At 42.7% G+C, this 16,814-nt stretch overlaps 1 protein-coding gene across 1 annotated transcript in view; it reads right to left on the bottom strand.

Annotated features, from left to right (window-relative positions):
- Positions 1–16,571, bottom strand: part of LOC143290320 (uncharacterized) — a 35,549-nt gene extending 18,978 nt beyond the window's left edge. The window contains exons 1-3 of the mRNA XM_076599674.1: positions 16,176–16,571; positions 8,165–10,009; positions 7,349–8,053 (exon numbers count right to left, since the gene is read on the bottom strand). Of these exons, the coding sequence (XP_076455789.1) occupies positions 7,349–8,053; positions 8,165–9,254 (1,795 nt within the window). The 5' untranslated portion in view covers positions 9,255–10,009; positions 16,176–16,571. The remainder of the gene's footprint in view (positions 1–7,348; positions 8,054–8,164; positions 10,010–16,175) is intronic.
- Between the last annotated feature and the right edge of the window lie 243 nt (positions 16,572–16,814).

The following is a 16,814-nucleotide window of genomic DNA, read 5'->3' as shown; positions in this document are numbered from 1 at the left end:
TATTGTATTAGTACTATTAGAAATTACTCTTTGTCAAAACAGATTTCTTTGCGTGAATTTCGGGTTGCTATCGCTGGGAAGAGCGCGTTGCCAGTCCAGCGCCACCTTTTTGTCTTTTCCCCCCCGCTTACATGCGTATTTATTTTCCTGTCGAAGTGGATTTTTTCTTCGTAAATTTAGTCAGGCACAACCTTTATAATTATTATTTTTTTTAATCATTATTTCCTTTGTTACCGTGAGTTCTTTTACGTGCGCTAAGTGCGTGCTGCACACGGGATCTCGATTTATCGATCGTCTCATCCGAATGACTAGCGTCCAGACCACCTCTCGAGGTCCAGTGAAGGGAGGAGAAAGTGCTGGTGACTGTGGGGTTCGATCCCGTCCGCTCAACATTCTGTCGCTTCCTGGGTGGACATGAAGCCACTGGGCCCCCCACTCTGTCCGCTGACAATTAGTTGTTGTTATCATCATCATCATCATTATTATTATTATTATTATTATTATTAATATCAATATTATTATTAATAACATCGTTATTGTTCTTCTCCTTCTTCTTCAGCTTCCTATTATTATGTTCTTCTTCTTCTTCTTCCTCTTCTTCTTCCTATTATTATGATCTTCTTCTTCTTCTTCCTCTTCTTCTTCCTATTATTATGATCTTCTTCTTCTTCTTCCTCTTCTTCTTCCTATTATTATGATCTTCTTCTTCTTCTTCCCCTTCTTCTTCCTATTATTATGATCTTCTTCTTCTTCTTCTTCCTCTTTTTCTTCCTATTATTATGATCGTCATCCTCCTCCTCCTCCTTCTCATCTTCTTCTTCTTCGTTCGCGGGATGTGACTCCCAAGTTCATTCGTATACACGAGTGTATTTTACTGTTAGTGAATGACTGTTTTTACTCCTGCCATGCATGTAGTCATACTCCGTTTTCGAGGGAGTTCGTTAACACACACACACACACACACACACACACACACACACACACACACACACACACACACACACACACACACACACACACACACACACACACAAACATATATATATATATATATATATATATGGGACACACACACATATATATATATATCGGATTTACCTGATTTTTACTCACATTTCATTAACCAGCCTGTGAAGCTGTCATTTCTGTGCCCTTGCCTGAAGACGCTGTCATACAGCAAAATTTGCTGCATTTTAATTACACGTTTTAAAGACGTGCCAAGACTACCGTTGTTCTTAGGTAGATAGATAAATAGATAGATATCCTGTGTCCCATTAGCTGCATATAGATGATTGGTTTCATTGCCCTCTTGCTCTCTTTATATATCTATATCTCTATCTATCTATCTATATATATAATATATTTATAGATATAAATAATACGCATGGCATGGCAGAAGAAAATATTCAGCCTCCAGTATGAATTTCATGAATGTACACAATTCAACTAAGAAATAGAATCGCTGATGAACAGACGCTAAATTTAACCACTGAAAATGAAATGAACGCGTACGGTATCGTACGTAGCACACAGAATCACAGCACTGGAGAATCGAAATCAGTACGGGGTTTTTTTTTGTTTTGTTTTTCTCTGTCAGATGTATCAAATAAAGCCGCATTCCAAATAAAAATGTCGACAGAATTCCTAGTGGAAAGGGCAAAAAAAATCTCCATTCATATCATGCACATAATATTGTGGGTGTGGTTTTATATGATACCATATTAACTTGCTGAAATAAACGTTGACCCGAAATACTGCTGCAGAATGTTTCATCCCCCCCCCCCATATATACATACATGATGAACGTTAAACGGGAAATGGAACGCATTATCTTTAATGAAATGAGAGAGAGAGAGAGAGAGAGAGAGAGAGAGGATGAATAAGAGAGAAAGAGATATGGAGAGCGGGAAGACCGATGGAATTCGTTAATAACTTTCATAAATACTTACTTTCATTATAATCTTCTTGATTATGTATATATATATATATATATATATATATCTATCTATCTATCTATATATATATATATATATATATATACATATATATATGTGTGTGTGTGTGTGTGTGTGTGTGTGTGTGTGTGTGTGTGTGTGTGTGTGTGTGTGTGTAAATCGCGAAAAGTACAGTCTTTCTAAAACGTGTATAAAATCATCATTTTTTCTTTTTTTTTTCTTTTCTTTGTCATGTTTCTGTTGTTGCTACTTTTGTCTTTGTAACACAAAATAGTTCCAGGTGGCCACGGAGATAACGCACCCAGCTCAAATTCCACAACTGACCATCATCAACAACAACAACAAAAGCAGACAGAGCCTGTTTGAAACCGCACGAGTTTGCTTGTTCTGGACAGATTTGAATATCATAAATAAGTGTTAACGTTTAAGCGATCGTGAATAAATGATAAAAAAAAAAAACAAACACAACAGGCCCTAATCTGATGGTTTATGATGGTGGTTCGTGTTTGCAAATGATCGTGCACTTTCGCGGCAAAACATTTTTGTTATCACCAAGTGAAAATAGAAAGGCGCTGCAATATGAACGCTCGTTTATAATAACCATTACTGTTATTAATAGAGTCATCGTCCTGATTTCAATTTACTGTCCCTATCGGACGAATAAAATGATTAGGTTATCATGCGAATTTCGAACTCTTTAATTAATTGAATAAGAACAACTGGCGCTTTAAAAAAAACGAAGAAAAAAAAAAAAGTAGATACGACAGTGATGATAATGATAAAATCATTGACTGTTTCTATGCTTTCTGCCAGTGTTTTTGTTTTGCTTTTGTTTTTGGTCGTTTTGTTGTTGTTTTTGCTGTCAAGCGAATGTTAAACTCTTACATTAAATGAAAGAACAACTGGCGTTTGAAGAAATGTAGACGCGACAGTAATGATAAAAATAATAAAATCATTGACTGTTTCCGTGCTTTCTGCCAGTGTGTGTGTGTGTGTGTGTGTGTGTTGGAGCTCATGTACGTTTATATGTATTTGACTGTGCTTTCATATCTGTGAAACTGCATGTTTGGTGCATATCTGTTATGCATGTGTGGGTGTATGTGTGAATGTGTGTCTTCATGTTTTACATTTATTTGCTTATTTATCATCATTGTTGTCTTATTTATTTATTTATTTATTATTATTATTATTTTATTATTATTATCATTACTACTAACTTTTTTTTCTCTCAAGGCCTGACTAAGCGCGTTGGGTTACGCTGCTGGTCAGGCATCTGCTTGGCAGATGTGGTGTAGCGTATATGGTTTTGTCCGAACGCAGTGACGCCTCCTTGAGCTACTGAAACTGAAACTTCTCCCAGCGGTTTTTTTTTTGGGGGGGTATTATTTTTATTTTTTATTATTATTTTTTTTAGCATGATGAAATGAGAAAGACTATCAAGTAATTCTTATTTTCTGATTTCAAAGACTGTAATTACAGCGTTCAGCTGTTTCTGTTGGTTGTCCCGATATTCGTAAAGAACGGAAGCATTTGTCTGTTTCATCATCTTTTCTTGAACAGACTATAAATAAATAAACGAACTTTTTTCCATGGGGAGGAGGGTGGGGGGTAGATGGGGTGTCTTCTACCCTGCATTATATAAAACCATAATCCGAAGGTGTCAAATGTATTGGCTCTCCAGCACATTGTGAAATTTGATATGCGCTTGGTAATAAGCGGAATTCCTTCATACAGTCTCACTTCAGATCAGTCTAATATCATCATCTTAGATGAGCAGACTATAAATAAATAAACGAACGTTAACTTCAGATTCCTTCATACAGTTCATTTTATGCAAAACGACCACAAAACAGCAAACTAGATTTGAACGAATGCATACATGAACTAATAGAGACCGGTACCCAAAACAGTAGATTATTTTTATTCGTATTTGTATTTCTTTTTATCAGAACAGATTTATCTGTGTGAAATTTGGGCTGCTCTCCCTAGCGCCACCCATTTTTTTTTTTTTTTTTTTTTTTTCCTGCGTGCAGTTTTATTTGTTTTTCCTATCGAAGTGGATTTTTCTACGGAATTTTGCCAGGAACAACCCTTTTGTTGCCGTGGGTTCTTTTACTTGCGCTAAGTGCATGCTGCACACGGGACCTCAGTTTATCGTCTCATCCGAATGACTGGCGTCCAGACCACTACTCAAGGTCTAGTGGAGGGGGTAGAAAATATCGGAGGCTGAGCCGTGATTCGAACCAGCGCGCTCAGATTCTCTCGGCGCTTCCTATGCGGACGCGTTACCTCTAGGCCATCACTCCATATAGCTAACGAGATAAATGAATGCATAGATAAATAAATAAAGACTGGAACCCCAAACAGCAGATTATTGCCAACACCTGTGCTCTTATCATTTATAGGGTTGGAGATAGTGCACAAGTCTACTTGAACAAAACTCTGGGGGAAAGGTCGATTTTTAATTTCATTTATTTATCTATTGACAGAAATAAGAAACTAAACACTATTTAGTCTTAAAACGATTGCTACATGGACACTTATACAGCGCCTATCCTCGGTCAGGTACCAAGCTCTAAGCGACTTTACAAACACGGAGTCATTTCCACAACACGCTGCCTACGTGAGTAGAGCCGACTGACAGCTGCCATTGGGCGCTCATCATTCGTTTCCTGTGTCATTCAGTCAGGTTTCAGTCACGCACATATATATATCCATACAACACATGTAAACTCTTTACGTGTATAACCGGTTTGTTCATTTACTCCGCCATGTAGGCAGCCATACTCCGTTTTGGGGGGGCGGGGTGGGGTATCAGTGTGCAAGCTGGGTATGTTCTTATTTTCATAACCCACTGAACGTACGTGTGTGCGTGCGTGCGTGCGTGCGTGTGTGTGTGTGTGTGTGTGTGTGTGTGTGTGTGTGTGTGTGTGTGTGTGCGTGCAGTGTGTGCGTGCGTGCAGTGTGTGCGTGTGCAGTAACAAATTCGAATATATTTCAGCTCCGCAGTCAGGACATCAATACGGCGAGAACATCCTTCATGACCTCCGTATGAATCTCCCATCCCTCCTCCCTTCCACCCCCCCACCACCCCTCAAACCCCCCACCCCCTTCCGGCCCCCCTTCCAACACATGTTCTTCCTCCTTAACCGATGTCTCTTTCTCACACCCCCGCATACCCCCCCCCCCCCTTTTTATATATAGATTAAAATTTTTTTTTCTAATCCCCCAATTTATGTTTATCTGTTCATGTAACGCTTTCCCATCGATCCTTCCTAACGCTGCAGGCTGTACACTCAGCAAAGCCTATGCGTGTTTTTCCGCTGACACTTTTGACGGACGAGCGAGCGAGACAGGGTGGGTGGGGGAGGTGGGGGGGGGGGGAGGAGGAGGGAGGAGGAGGGAGGGGGGGCGGTGAAGGGGGAAGGAGGAGGAGGAGGATGAGACAGCTGTGTGGGTGGGTGGGGAATGGATGGGTTGAAAGAACTGATTTTTTTTTTACACAACGGGAGAGAAAAAATTAAAGTGCCCTCTTAAAGGCACACTTGCACGCTTTTGGAGGATACGGGGTTGGGGGGGGGAGGGGGGGGGGGGAGGGGGGAGGGAGGGAGGCGAGAGAGTGTGTGTATGTGGGGGGGGGGGGGGGAGGGGGTGAGGTTGGGGCGGCAAGGGTGTTTGTGTGGGGGCGGGGGTTGCTCACAGCTTTTGGGTGGTAAAGTTCTCTCCCGTTTCATTCATCGGTGATGTAGATGTTGTTGCGTTGTGCAGCCGGAGGGACGGGGTGTTGGGGGGGGGGGGGGGGGGGGGGGGCGGGTGGTGGGTGGGGGCGAGGGGAGTGAACTGCGTGCGGCATGTAGATGGAGGGAGGGAGGGAGGGAGGGAGAGAGAGAGAGAGAGAGCGAGAGAAGGGGTGATGGAAGGAAAACGTGAATGATTTATTGAATGTGAAAGGATATGCTAAAGGCGTCTTTTCACATGCCATAAAGAAAACATGAACAAGGTGAAGAAGAAGAAGAAGAAGAAGAAGAAGAAGAAGAAGAAGAAGAAGAAGAAGAAGAAGGAGGAGGAGAAGAAGAAGAAGAAGAAGAAGAAGAAGAAGAAGAAGAAGAAGAAGAAGAAGAAGAAGAAGAAGAAGAAGAAGAAGAAGAAGAAGAAGCAGGAGGAGATGAAGAAAAAGGAGGCAGAGGATAAAAAAAAAAAGAAAAGATTTGTTAAGGAGCAGAACAAAAATAACCAAAAACAACCACGAACTTTATGAAATTACCATCATGTCTGTTGAAAAAAGAAGAATTTGATCAGTAACACACACACACACACACACACACACACACACACACACACACACACACACACACACACACACACACAGATAGAGACAGACAGACAGACAGCGACAGAGACAGACGGACACAGACAACAGAGAGAATGAGACAGAGAGAGAAAGGCACAGACATGATTAAATATCACAGATAAAAAGGAAAATCGGAGAGAGAGAGAGAGAGAGAGACAGAGAGGGAGGTGGGTGTTGGTATCTGACCCGCGGGGAAAGACTGCAGCAAGCACGTTTTTTTTTTTTTTTTTTTAACCTAAACTACCACACTGCACCCCGCACACTATCGGTTGTACCCCAACTACAGTGGTGGACAGTGGAGAAGTGAACATTCGCTGCTTCCTCTAGAAACCCCCTTTTATCATTCTCATAGTTATCATCATCATCATCATTTTTAATGATATGATAATAATAATAATAATAATAACACTAGTAGTAATAACGATAATGATAATCATAATGATGCTATCATTATTATTATTATTATCATCATCATCATCATTATTATTGTTATTATTATCATTTCTATTATTCTTATTATCATTAGTAGTACTAGTAGCATTGTTGTTGTTTTTGTTATCATCATAATCATCATGTTTAGTATCATTATTATTGTTATTATTGTTGTTGTTGTTATCATCATTATCTTTATTATTATTGATATGTTCATCATCATTATCATCACCATCATATTATTATCATGATCATTGTCATCATCATCATTGTCAATGGGAACTGTATCATTATTATTATCATTATCATCATTATTATTTTCATCATCATTGTCATAACCATCAATATCATCATCATTAATGGAAAGTATTCCCATTGTTTATAATCATCGATATCAACACACACACACACACACACACACACACACACACACACTCAACGTAAAAATACCAACAACAAAACAAAAACAAAAAACAAAACAAACAAAAATCAAAACCACCCGACATACCCGACACGTAACCCCACCCACCCAGAACAAAAAGCACCCACCCACCCGAATTAAACTAAACACGTGCTCCCCCTCCACCACCACCACCACCACCACCCTTACCTGAAGACGGACGATCCGAGTAGCGGGTGCAGAAAACCCACGCGGGCCACAGGTGTTTATTGTCCGGGGTCAGAGGCCCGTTGGTTTTGACCCCACCACCGGTGCTGCTGCTGTTGTTGCTGCTGCTGCTGTTGCTGTTGCTGTTGCTGTTACTGTTCTTGTGGATGCTGTTGTTGCTGTCTGGAACCGCCCTCGCCTCCTTGCCGCCAACTTCCTTTCTGTGACACGGTTTCCTACCGGCGTTGACGGCGCCGGAGGAGGAAGAGAAGGGGGAACCGGTTTTTTTCCCGGTGCTGTGTGACGGCGAGTAGCTACTGCCGGTGGCGCCGTGGACAGCATTCCCGGCGCGCTTGTAGCCGGAACCGGATGTTGCTGTGACGTCACGTGGGGGCACGGGGCGCTCCTCCACGCGGGGTCTGTGGTGGGCGTGTCCCAAGGTCAAGGACGAAGACGGGGTCGGCGGCGGGATGACCTCACTGCGACCGCGCGTGCTGAGATCCACAGGGGAGTGGGGCGAGGAGGAGGAGGAGGCGGCGGAGGAGGAGGAGGAGGAGGAGGAAGCGGAAGAGGGGGCTAGGGGGGAGAAGGTGGGATGGTGGGGGAGGGTCGTGGGCGAGAGTCTGGCGTGGTGGAACTGCTGGTGGTGGTGGTGGTGGTGGTGGTGGCGATGGTGAGGGTTAGGGTGGTGGTGGTGGTGGTGGTGAGCTTGCGGACATGGGCTGGGCGTGGGGTTGTGTCGCTGTTGGTGTTTCTCTTGTTGTTGTTGTTGCTGAAGGCGGTGGGAGTGAGGGTGAGGGTGAGGGTGGGGGTGGTGACGGTGCAGCTGATGAAAGTACTGGGCGTGGAGGCTGAAGAAGGGCTTCAGAACGGGGTGGGCGTGGGGGAGGGGCAGGGGCAGGGGGAGAGGTGGGGCGGGGGAGGGCAGCTGGGGGGAGGTGGAGGGAGAGGAGGAGGTGGAGGAGGAGGAGGGGGGCGGTGGTTTGGCGGTGGGAGTCGGAGTGTGGGCGGGGGCCTGGGTGTGGGTGAGGGTCGGGGGGTGGGTAGGGGTGAGGGTAGGGGAGTCGAGACTCAGCTTTCTGGCCGCGGGGCCAAAGTCGGGCTTGAGGATGGCAGCAATGCTGAAGTTGGTTCTGGACACTGGGGGCGGAGGAAGAGGATTAGGAGGACTAGAAGGAGGAGGAGGAGGAGGAGACCCTGCTGCCGCCTTCACCACCACCACCTCGTCGTGCTTCTCGTCGCCCACATCGACATTATCATCATCATCATCACAGTCATCGTCATCGTCCTTCCTCACACCTTCACCAACCACCTCCTCCTTCCCAACCTTGCCGCTGACTTCCTCAACTCCACTGTCGCTGACCTCACGGTCCCAGTCTCTGTTCTTGCTGTCCCCGTGCCCTCCTGATGACGTCACCGCCTCTGACTGCGTCATGTCCGCGTCACCGATGACGTCGATAACCTCTTCCTCCTCCTCCTCGTCGCTCATGACGTCATCGTCGTCTCTGCTGTCGTCAAGGACGCTGTCTCTTTGCGTCGCGTTCTGCACGGAGTCCTGTGATTGGCTGAAGCCACGGTAGCACCGCTCGCATTCGCTGTCAGAGGCTGTGCTGGCTGTGTTTGGGGGGAACTGGGAGTGCAGGGAGAGTTTGTGGGCGTCCGGCAGACGCTTCAAACAAGGAGAAGAAACAGGGGGAAAAGAGGTTGAAGAGGAGGAGGACGAGGTGGAGGAGGGACTGTCCTGCCCCTGAGGGGACCCTGAAGGGGTGGGGGGTGGGGAGGGGTGGGGGGCGAGGGAGGGGAAGGGGAGGACCACGCCGACGGGCTGGCCGGGGGAGGAGGAAGGGGAGATAAACGCCGTCTCCGCCATGCCCACGTCCCCGGGGTTGTCTGCTCTTGTCCCCAGCATAACTGGGCCGCTCAGCCTGTGCTGCTGGGTCTCTTGTGCTGCACGTGCTGCTCACGTGCGTGGGTCTGCTCCGTTTGGGGGGGTCTCGTTTTACGCCGGGGTGGATAGCATGGTCATGTTATGACCACTACATGAGGGTGTTCAAGTCTGGAGTGTGGTGAGTCCTGACACTCTCAAGCGATGACAAAAAGTATCGCTGGTCTTGGAGTGCTGTTGTCAACCACTATTGTTGCTTCATAATTATGACGACTTGTCGCTTCTGTACTCGGTCACGAAACGATTCATTCAAATCATGTACAACCGTTCGCCGTTTCCTTGTCCTACTTATTCCCTTTACTGCTATTTTCAACAATATATATTTTACTTTTAATAGTCCTGTTTCTTTTTAAAAAAAAAATATCCCTTTTCCAATTTCTTACAAATTGTTGATGAATGTTTAGGTCACCCTGTTCATGAGTCAAGCCACGCGCGGAGAAATCCACGGCCAGTCTTTGTTCACAAAGTTCACAGACAGACACGTGAACACTTGAGAGGGAGGAACCGTGACGCGCAGAAATGAGGAAGGGCAAGTCAAGTCTCCGGCGCACGTGCTTTACGTGGCGTCTGTGACTCCGGTGCCGACTTGCTTCATTCAGTTGATCTTGTTGGAGTTGGTGTTACTGGCCGCTGTGAGGCTGTCAGAACTTGTACACCTTTCTTGTTTCGGCTGCCAGGGGGCGTAACACCTCTTCCGCTTCCTCTTCTGCTTACCGGCCCTGAAAAGCAGGCACAGTCGTGACTTAATTGTTATCGTGGACCCGTGGCTGTGAATAATACATGGTTAGTGCTGTTGTTGTTTGGTGAAAACCACCTGACGACCCAACGACCACCAATCCAATCAATGGATCGATTGACCTTCAACAACCAACCACCGATGTAAGACAGAAAGCGATACAGAAGACGGAGTTGAAGGAAGAGAAGAAGAAGAAGAAGAAGTAGTAGTAGTAGTAGTAGAAGAAGAAAAAGAAGAATAAAAAGTAGTAGTAGTAGTAGTAGTAGTAGTAGTAGTAGTAGTAGTGTGTGTGTGTAGTCATATTTTGGTGTGTGTATGTAACATAGATGTAATGTTTTATGTTAACAAAGCGTTTTTGTAAAGCACCTAGAGCAGATTTCTGGATAGTGTGCAATATAAGTATCCATTATTATTATTATTATTATTATTATTATTAGTAGTAGTAGTAGTAGTAGTAGTAGTAGTAGTAGTAGTAGTAGCAGTAGTAGAAGAAGAATGCGAAAACGAAGACTGAAAATGAAAAGAGCAAAGAGAAGAAGATGATGATCAGAGGATGAAGAATGGTTTTGACGAAAAGACTGACAAAGGGGACCAAAATATGCACGTTCAAAAGATACAGATATATTCACAACCAAAGGAAAAGAAAGAAAGAAAGAAAGAAAGAAAGAAAGAAAGAAAGAAAAAACATACTGTTAATTACGAGACAAACATTAAAACTCTTGAAAAATCTTTAAACTGATAATAAACTTTTTTATGAACAGTAAGAAGCCATTTTGACTGTAGAAATAAATAAATAAATAAATAATCAAATAAATAGATAAATTAAAATGTATAACACCAAATAAATAAATAACGAATAAACAGATGAATAGATAAATGAATAAATAGATACATGAATAAATATATAAACTAATTAATTGATAAATACATATTAGAGATACGAACAAATCCATACAACATAAAAATCTGACTTTCGAATGGCTATAAAACACACACACACACACACACACACACACACACACACACACACACACACACACACACACACACATATATATATATATATATATATATATATATATATATATATATAACATAACAAAGAAACCGTTCAGCCTTGTAATCAGTTTAGCACTAATTTCATTTAACTCTCTCCATACGAACGGCGAAAGAGACGACGTTAACAGCCGATTACCATCATCAAAATCCCAACATCAAAATATTACCATCATCAAAATATTGCGAGCAGAAGGCTCTTATACTGAAGAGGTGAATGTTGACAAAGAATACCACAGTTCTGACGACGGAAGCTAAAGGTTGGGTCATTCAGACACCCACTGGAATTCCGAGGGGTCTGTGTAGAGGAGAAGAGAGGACTGGCCGTACTGAGTGAGTTAAACTGATTATAAAAGAAGAAAGAAAAGAAGGAAGAAAGAAAAAGATATCTATATTTCTTCACAGTAATCAGCGGATTCGAACTCTAGACACACGCATCTCAAATCAAGGTGACTACATCCATCGACATCCACGGAACTATGCGTGTTTTGGGCACTTGTGTCAAAATGAATGCCCGCGGGAAGCTGCGTATGATCTCGTCTTGTCTTGTCTTGTACTGAACAAAAACAAATAAACACACAAAGAACACACACACACATACAAAAAACAACAACAACGAGAGAACAAAAACCCACAAAAAAAACACACAAAAACAGTCTTCGGTCTTGTTTCTGCTTCATTTCATTTGTCAATATACACGAGGGTCATTCAATAAATAAGGTGAATTTTTCGGTATAAAGACTTCTAATACAGATAGAAGCTTACTTTTTTGTTTCTTTCTTTCTTTTTTTTTTTTTACTTCTTTTTCACATGGATTTAATTTGTTTTGCAGATTAAAAAAAACTTTGAGAGTTTTGGCGATTAACAAAGATGGCCGACCAAGAAGCATGCTCCAGGATTGAACAGCGGTCAGTTATCAAGTTTTTGGTTGCTGAAGGGTGCAGACCAGTTGAAATTCATAGGAGAATGTCAACTGTGTATGGTGCCACATGTTTCAGCCGAAAAAATGTCTACAAGTGGGCTAAATTGTTTAAAGAAGGACGGAGCAGTGTTGAAAGTGACGATGAAGTCAAAAGTGTTGTGAGCGACTGGCTGAGACATCAGTCCAAAGATTTTTACGCTGAGGGAATACGGAAGCTTGTGCACAGATGGGAAAAGTGTGTGACAGTGCTGGGAGACTACGTTGAAAAAAAAAGAAGTAAGCTTCTATCTGTATTAGAAGTCCTTATACCGAAAAATTCACCTTATTTATTGAATGACCCTCGTGTATATATATATTATTTCATGTGATACATTTGGCAGTTGCACGAATCATTTCTAACTAAACCCAAAGACTTTAATGATCTGTTTCAAGTATTGTTCAAATACTAGAGTTTTCAAGAGAAAATTTACGTTATGATATCAGTTGTAACTCAAATCCAGTGCTGTCAAGTGCACGCACGAAACTGCAAAAGTTAGGCCTACCTGCCTGTACAGTTGCTGTATACTGTAGCTTTGTGTACAGAAATATACCGATACTATTATAACACATTGCGCTGTGTATTATCTAACAAAGTACACCCATATTATACCCTTGTGTCAATCGTAAACTGTTTATCGTTCAGTTAACTCTTTCCATACGAACGGCGGAGGAGACGACGTTAACAGCGTTTCACCCCAGTTACCATCATCAAAATATTACAAGCGGAAGGCTCTTATACTGAAGACGTGAATGTTGACAAAGAATACCACAATTCTGACGACGGAAGCTAAAGTTTGGATCATTGAGACACCCACTGGACATCCGAGGGGTCTGTGTAGAGGAGAAGAGAGGACCGGCCGTACTGAGTGAGTTAATGCACGGGCTATATCCGGCAAAACATCCCAGATAAGTGTTACATAACTGTACCTGCTAATTCGATAAAATATACAAATTCATGATCAATCGCCAGGAAGCCGATTAAGCCGTTACCGATACAGCAATGATTTTCATTCTTATATTTTTTTTAAAATACAAATAATAATTTAGGCAATACTGGTTTTTACAGATGAACTATTAAAAAGCAAACAAACAAACACCCCCGCCCCCACCCCCAATGCTAATGATTTCTACAGAGGAGCTGTTTAAAAACCAAACAATGGCGATAACAACAAAGAAACAAAGATCCTATAAACATACATGCATAGGTACTATCATATAGGGTATCCGAAAGTTTTCTGTTTCAGTTTCAGTAGCTCAAGGGGGCGTCACTGCGTTCGGACAAATCCATATACGCTACACCACATGCCAAGCAGATGCCTGACCAGCAGCGTAACCCAACGCGCTTAGTCAGGCCTTGAAAAAAAAAATATATATATATATATCTATAGAGAGAGAGATAAGCTTACATAAATAAATAATAATTATGTATCCGAAAGAAGTCTGCTTATTCAATCGTGCACGTGAACTATGACCAAAGAATTACCACAGAGCATGCTACTCAATGCACTATATTTTTTGTGGGGGTGGGTGGGTGGTTGGATTGGGTTGGGGTGGGTTGGAGTAGGGGTAGTTACAAGAACCCTCATAGGCCGGTGATTCAAACTGACAAGCTCACTATCTGCAGAAGTGAAGTGTCTTCCACTACCACCCTTCAGCTCCAGATTATCCAGTGAAGCACCTCAACACATGACACCTAGGAGCACGGCATGGGGTCTGGCTCCCGATTTTAAAACCGTTCAAACTGCTATCACTTTAACGTCCTCATGTCAATACGTCACTCTGATAAACACCAAACGAAAAGTATTCTTTCTCCGCAAAAAACAAAACAAAAAAAACAAAACAAAAAAAAAACAAAACAAAAAAAACACCCAAATAAATAAAAATAAAAATAAAAAACGAAATGAAAAATAATAAAATAAAAGTAAACGAATAAATAAATGAAATAAGAATAAAAATGAATGGAGAAGAAAGAAGAATTTGAGTTATACAACAAAATGTACGAAAAATGATCACTGGATTTTTTTCCCCCAGCTGTTGTCAATATTACTACTGCTGTTGCTACAACTAGTAGCTAGCTGACGGTGATGACAAACATGGAGATGATTACTACTACAAGTCATAACACTACTACTACTACTGATAACAATGCTAATATTAATCATCGTCATAATCTTCTTTGTCATCATCATCATCGTATTAACATTTCAGTCTTCTGAAGCAATGGACCACAAAATAATAAAACCAACGGCTAAAGTAGACAGAACATGGACATAAAATAAACTGCACACATATCACACACACACACACACACACACACACACATAACACAACGCACCACAAAAGCACATGGCGCAACAAAAACACATGTAGACAGTCCTATGCACGAACGGAATGCAGCACAGCTTCGAAAATGTATATATACATGTAAGTAGATCTAGCGATGCACAAGTAGTTAAAGAGAGACAGAGGGAGACATAGGTAGACTCCAGATAGTTGAATTATGGTTCGTAAGTCGTCAAACTCATTTATCTATCTATCCATCCATCTATCTATCAGCCTGTCTATCTATCTATCTATCCGCCTATCTGTCAGCCTATCTATCTATCTATCCGCCTATCTGTCAGCCTATCTATCTATCTATCTATTTATCTATCTATAAATAAGTATATCATTCTATCTATATTTCTGTGATTACAACAAAACAAACAATAATAAAAAAAAACACGAAACAAACAAAGAGGATTTTCCCCCACAAACAATGTGTTGTCGTTTTCAAGGAGAAAGAACATGATTTCACTTCCGTGGTTTCACACAGTGGTAGTAATGGTGTCGTCTACAGGCTTCATGAAAATGGGATGAAATATGGAAACACACCATCTCTTTGCTCGGGTTTTTTTTTTTTTTTTTTTTTTTTTTTTTTTTTTTCTCAAGGTCTGACTAAGCGCGTTGGGTTACGCTGCTGGTCAGGCATCTGCTTGGCAGATGTGGTGTAGCGTATATGGATTTGTCCGAACGCAGTGACGCCTCCTTGAGCTAGTGATACTGATACTGATTCTGAACAATTTGTGGAGGGAGGGGAGCGCCTAGTGGGTACCTTTTCCATTAACCGAGAAAAGAAAAAACGCCCACCACATACATTGGGTATTTATTGAACTGGACGAAACTCTTGGGAATGAGAAAGAGATAGAAAGACAGATGAAGAAAAAGGAAGAGTGAAAGAGAGAGAGAGAGACGTGGGGGAGGGGGGGGAGATAGATTCTCTCTCACACACAGTCACACACACACACACACACACACAGAACTTATTATGCTTTGCTTTCTGTTATACAGCTGCTTTGATGTTTCTGTGAATAACGTATGTTTAAAAAACAACAACAACACACACACACAAAGAGAATTACATCACACATTACATCACACAAAGAATTACACACACACACACACAATTTCCACACACACACACACATACACACACACATTTCCACACACACACACACACAGTGTCCATAATTCTTCTGATGGGTTTTACGACAATTAAATTAGTTCTGATTACACACACACACACACACACACACACACAACACACACACACACACACACACAGAAGCACCAACGTCATATGAAGGTCACTCTGCTTTCCTCCCTCGCTCTGTCTCACGCCATCTGATCAATAACGCACTGAGTCACCGACTCGGACAGACAATTCGATCATCCGTCCGTTGTCAAATAATCGATACCAAGTCCTTGGCAAAGGTACGATAAGCTCTCATATGCACATGCTACACTGACAATGGTGAGACACCCGACTAGCTAAACACACACATACCTCAAATAAACACACGGAAATTCAGGGGGAAAAAGAAAAAAAAAAAAGAAAAAAAAGAGGAATAAATAAAGGAAAAGTTGTGGCGACGCACTCTTCATTGGGGGTTTGGGGGGGGGGGGGGGGGGGAGAAAGGATGGAGGAGGCTGGTGGATGGGGGTTGGGGTGGGAGGTGCGGGCGTCTGATTTTCACACACTGAGGGAAATCTGTAGTCCCCCCCCAAAAAAAACAAAAACAAAACAACAACACAACCTAACAGAACACTGACAACTGCGATGACTGTAGCCTAATACGATACATTCACTTACCACTGAGTGGTCACTCTCGCACAGCCAAGCCCGGAAACTGACAGCAGTCTTCATCCAAAAAAACGGTAGGAATTTACCATTGGTAAGTAATAAGTAACATGGGTGACGAAGTCAAAACTGTGTACCAGGCCAAAAGTACACAGATCAAGTCTCACCAGCTCTGAACCGAAGATGATCGTTTCTTTTTAGCGTCAGTTGAGAAACCAACCACATCACTGCGAGCGACGCTATCTTCGTGCCGTCGTCAGTTATCTTCTCGTTCAAACAACAAGCCTACCACCACTGTAACAACTTCTGAAGGACGTAGACTGAATGACGAAGACAACTCCTGTAGCAGCAGCAGCAGAGAGAGAGAGAGTGTGTGTGTGTGTGTGTGTTCAGCTCTAATCTACAGCGTACAAATTGCTTCACGCTTTCCACGGGGAGGAACATCAACTTCTGGCCACTTCGCACGCGCGCACGCCAGGGTCGTTTCACTGGGCGGCCTGGCTCGCTCTCCTGTCCGCTATCTTGTCAATGTCACCGCACCGCGAAAAGGAAGAGGGCGGGGCTTAAGTTCTCCGTCAAGCGAGAGGCGGAGACAGATTCAGCCAATAAGGATTTAGACTCAGGCCTTTGGCGCCCTAAAAGTGGGCGCGG

Source organism: Babylonia areolata, chromosome 15 (genome assembly GCF_041734735.1).
Source record: "Babylonia areolata isolate BAREFJ2019XMU chromosome 15, ASM4173473v1, whole genome shotgun sequence".
NCBI classification, from domain to species: Eukaryota; Metazoa; Mollusca; class Gastropoda; order Neogastropoda; family Buccinidae; genus Babylonia; species Babylonia areolata.
The sequence above is the reverse complement of the archived record's forward strand: the minus strand, read 5'-3'. Positions and strand labels throughout refer to the sequence as shown.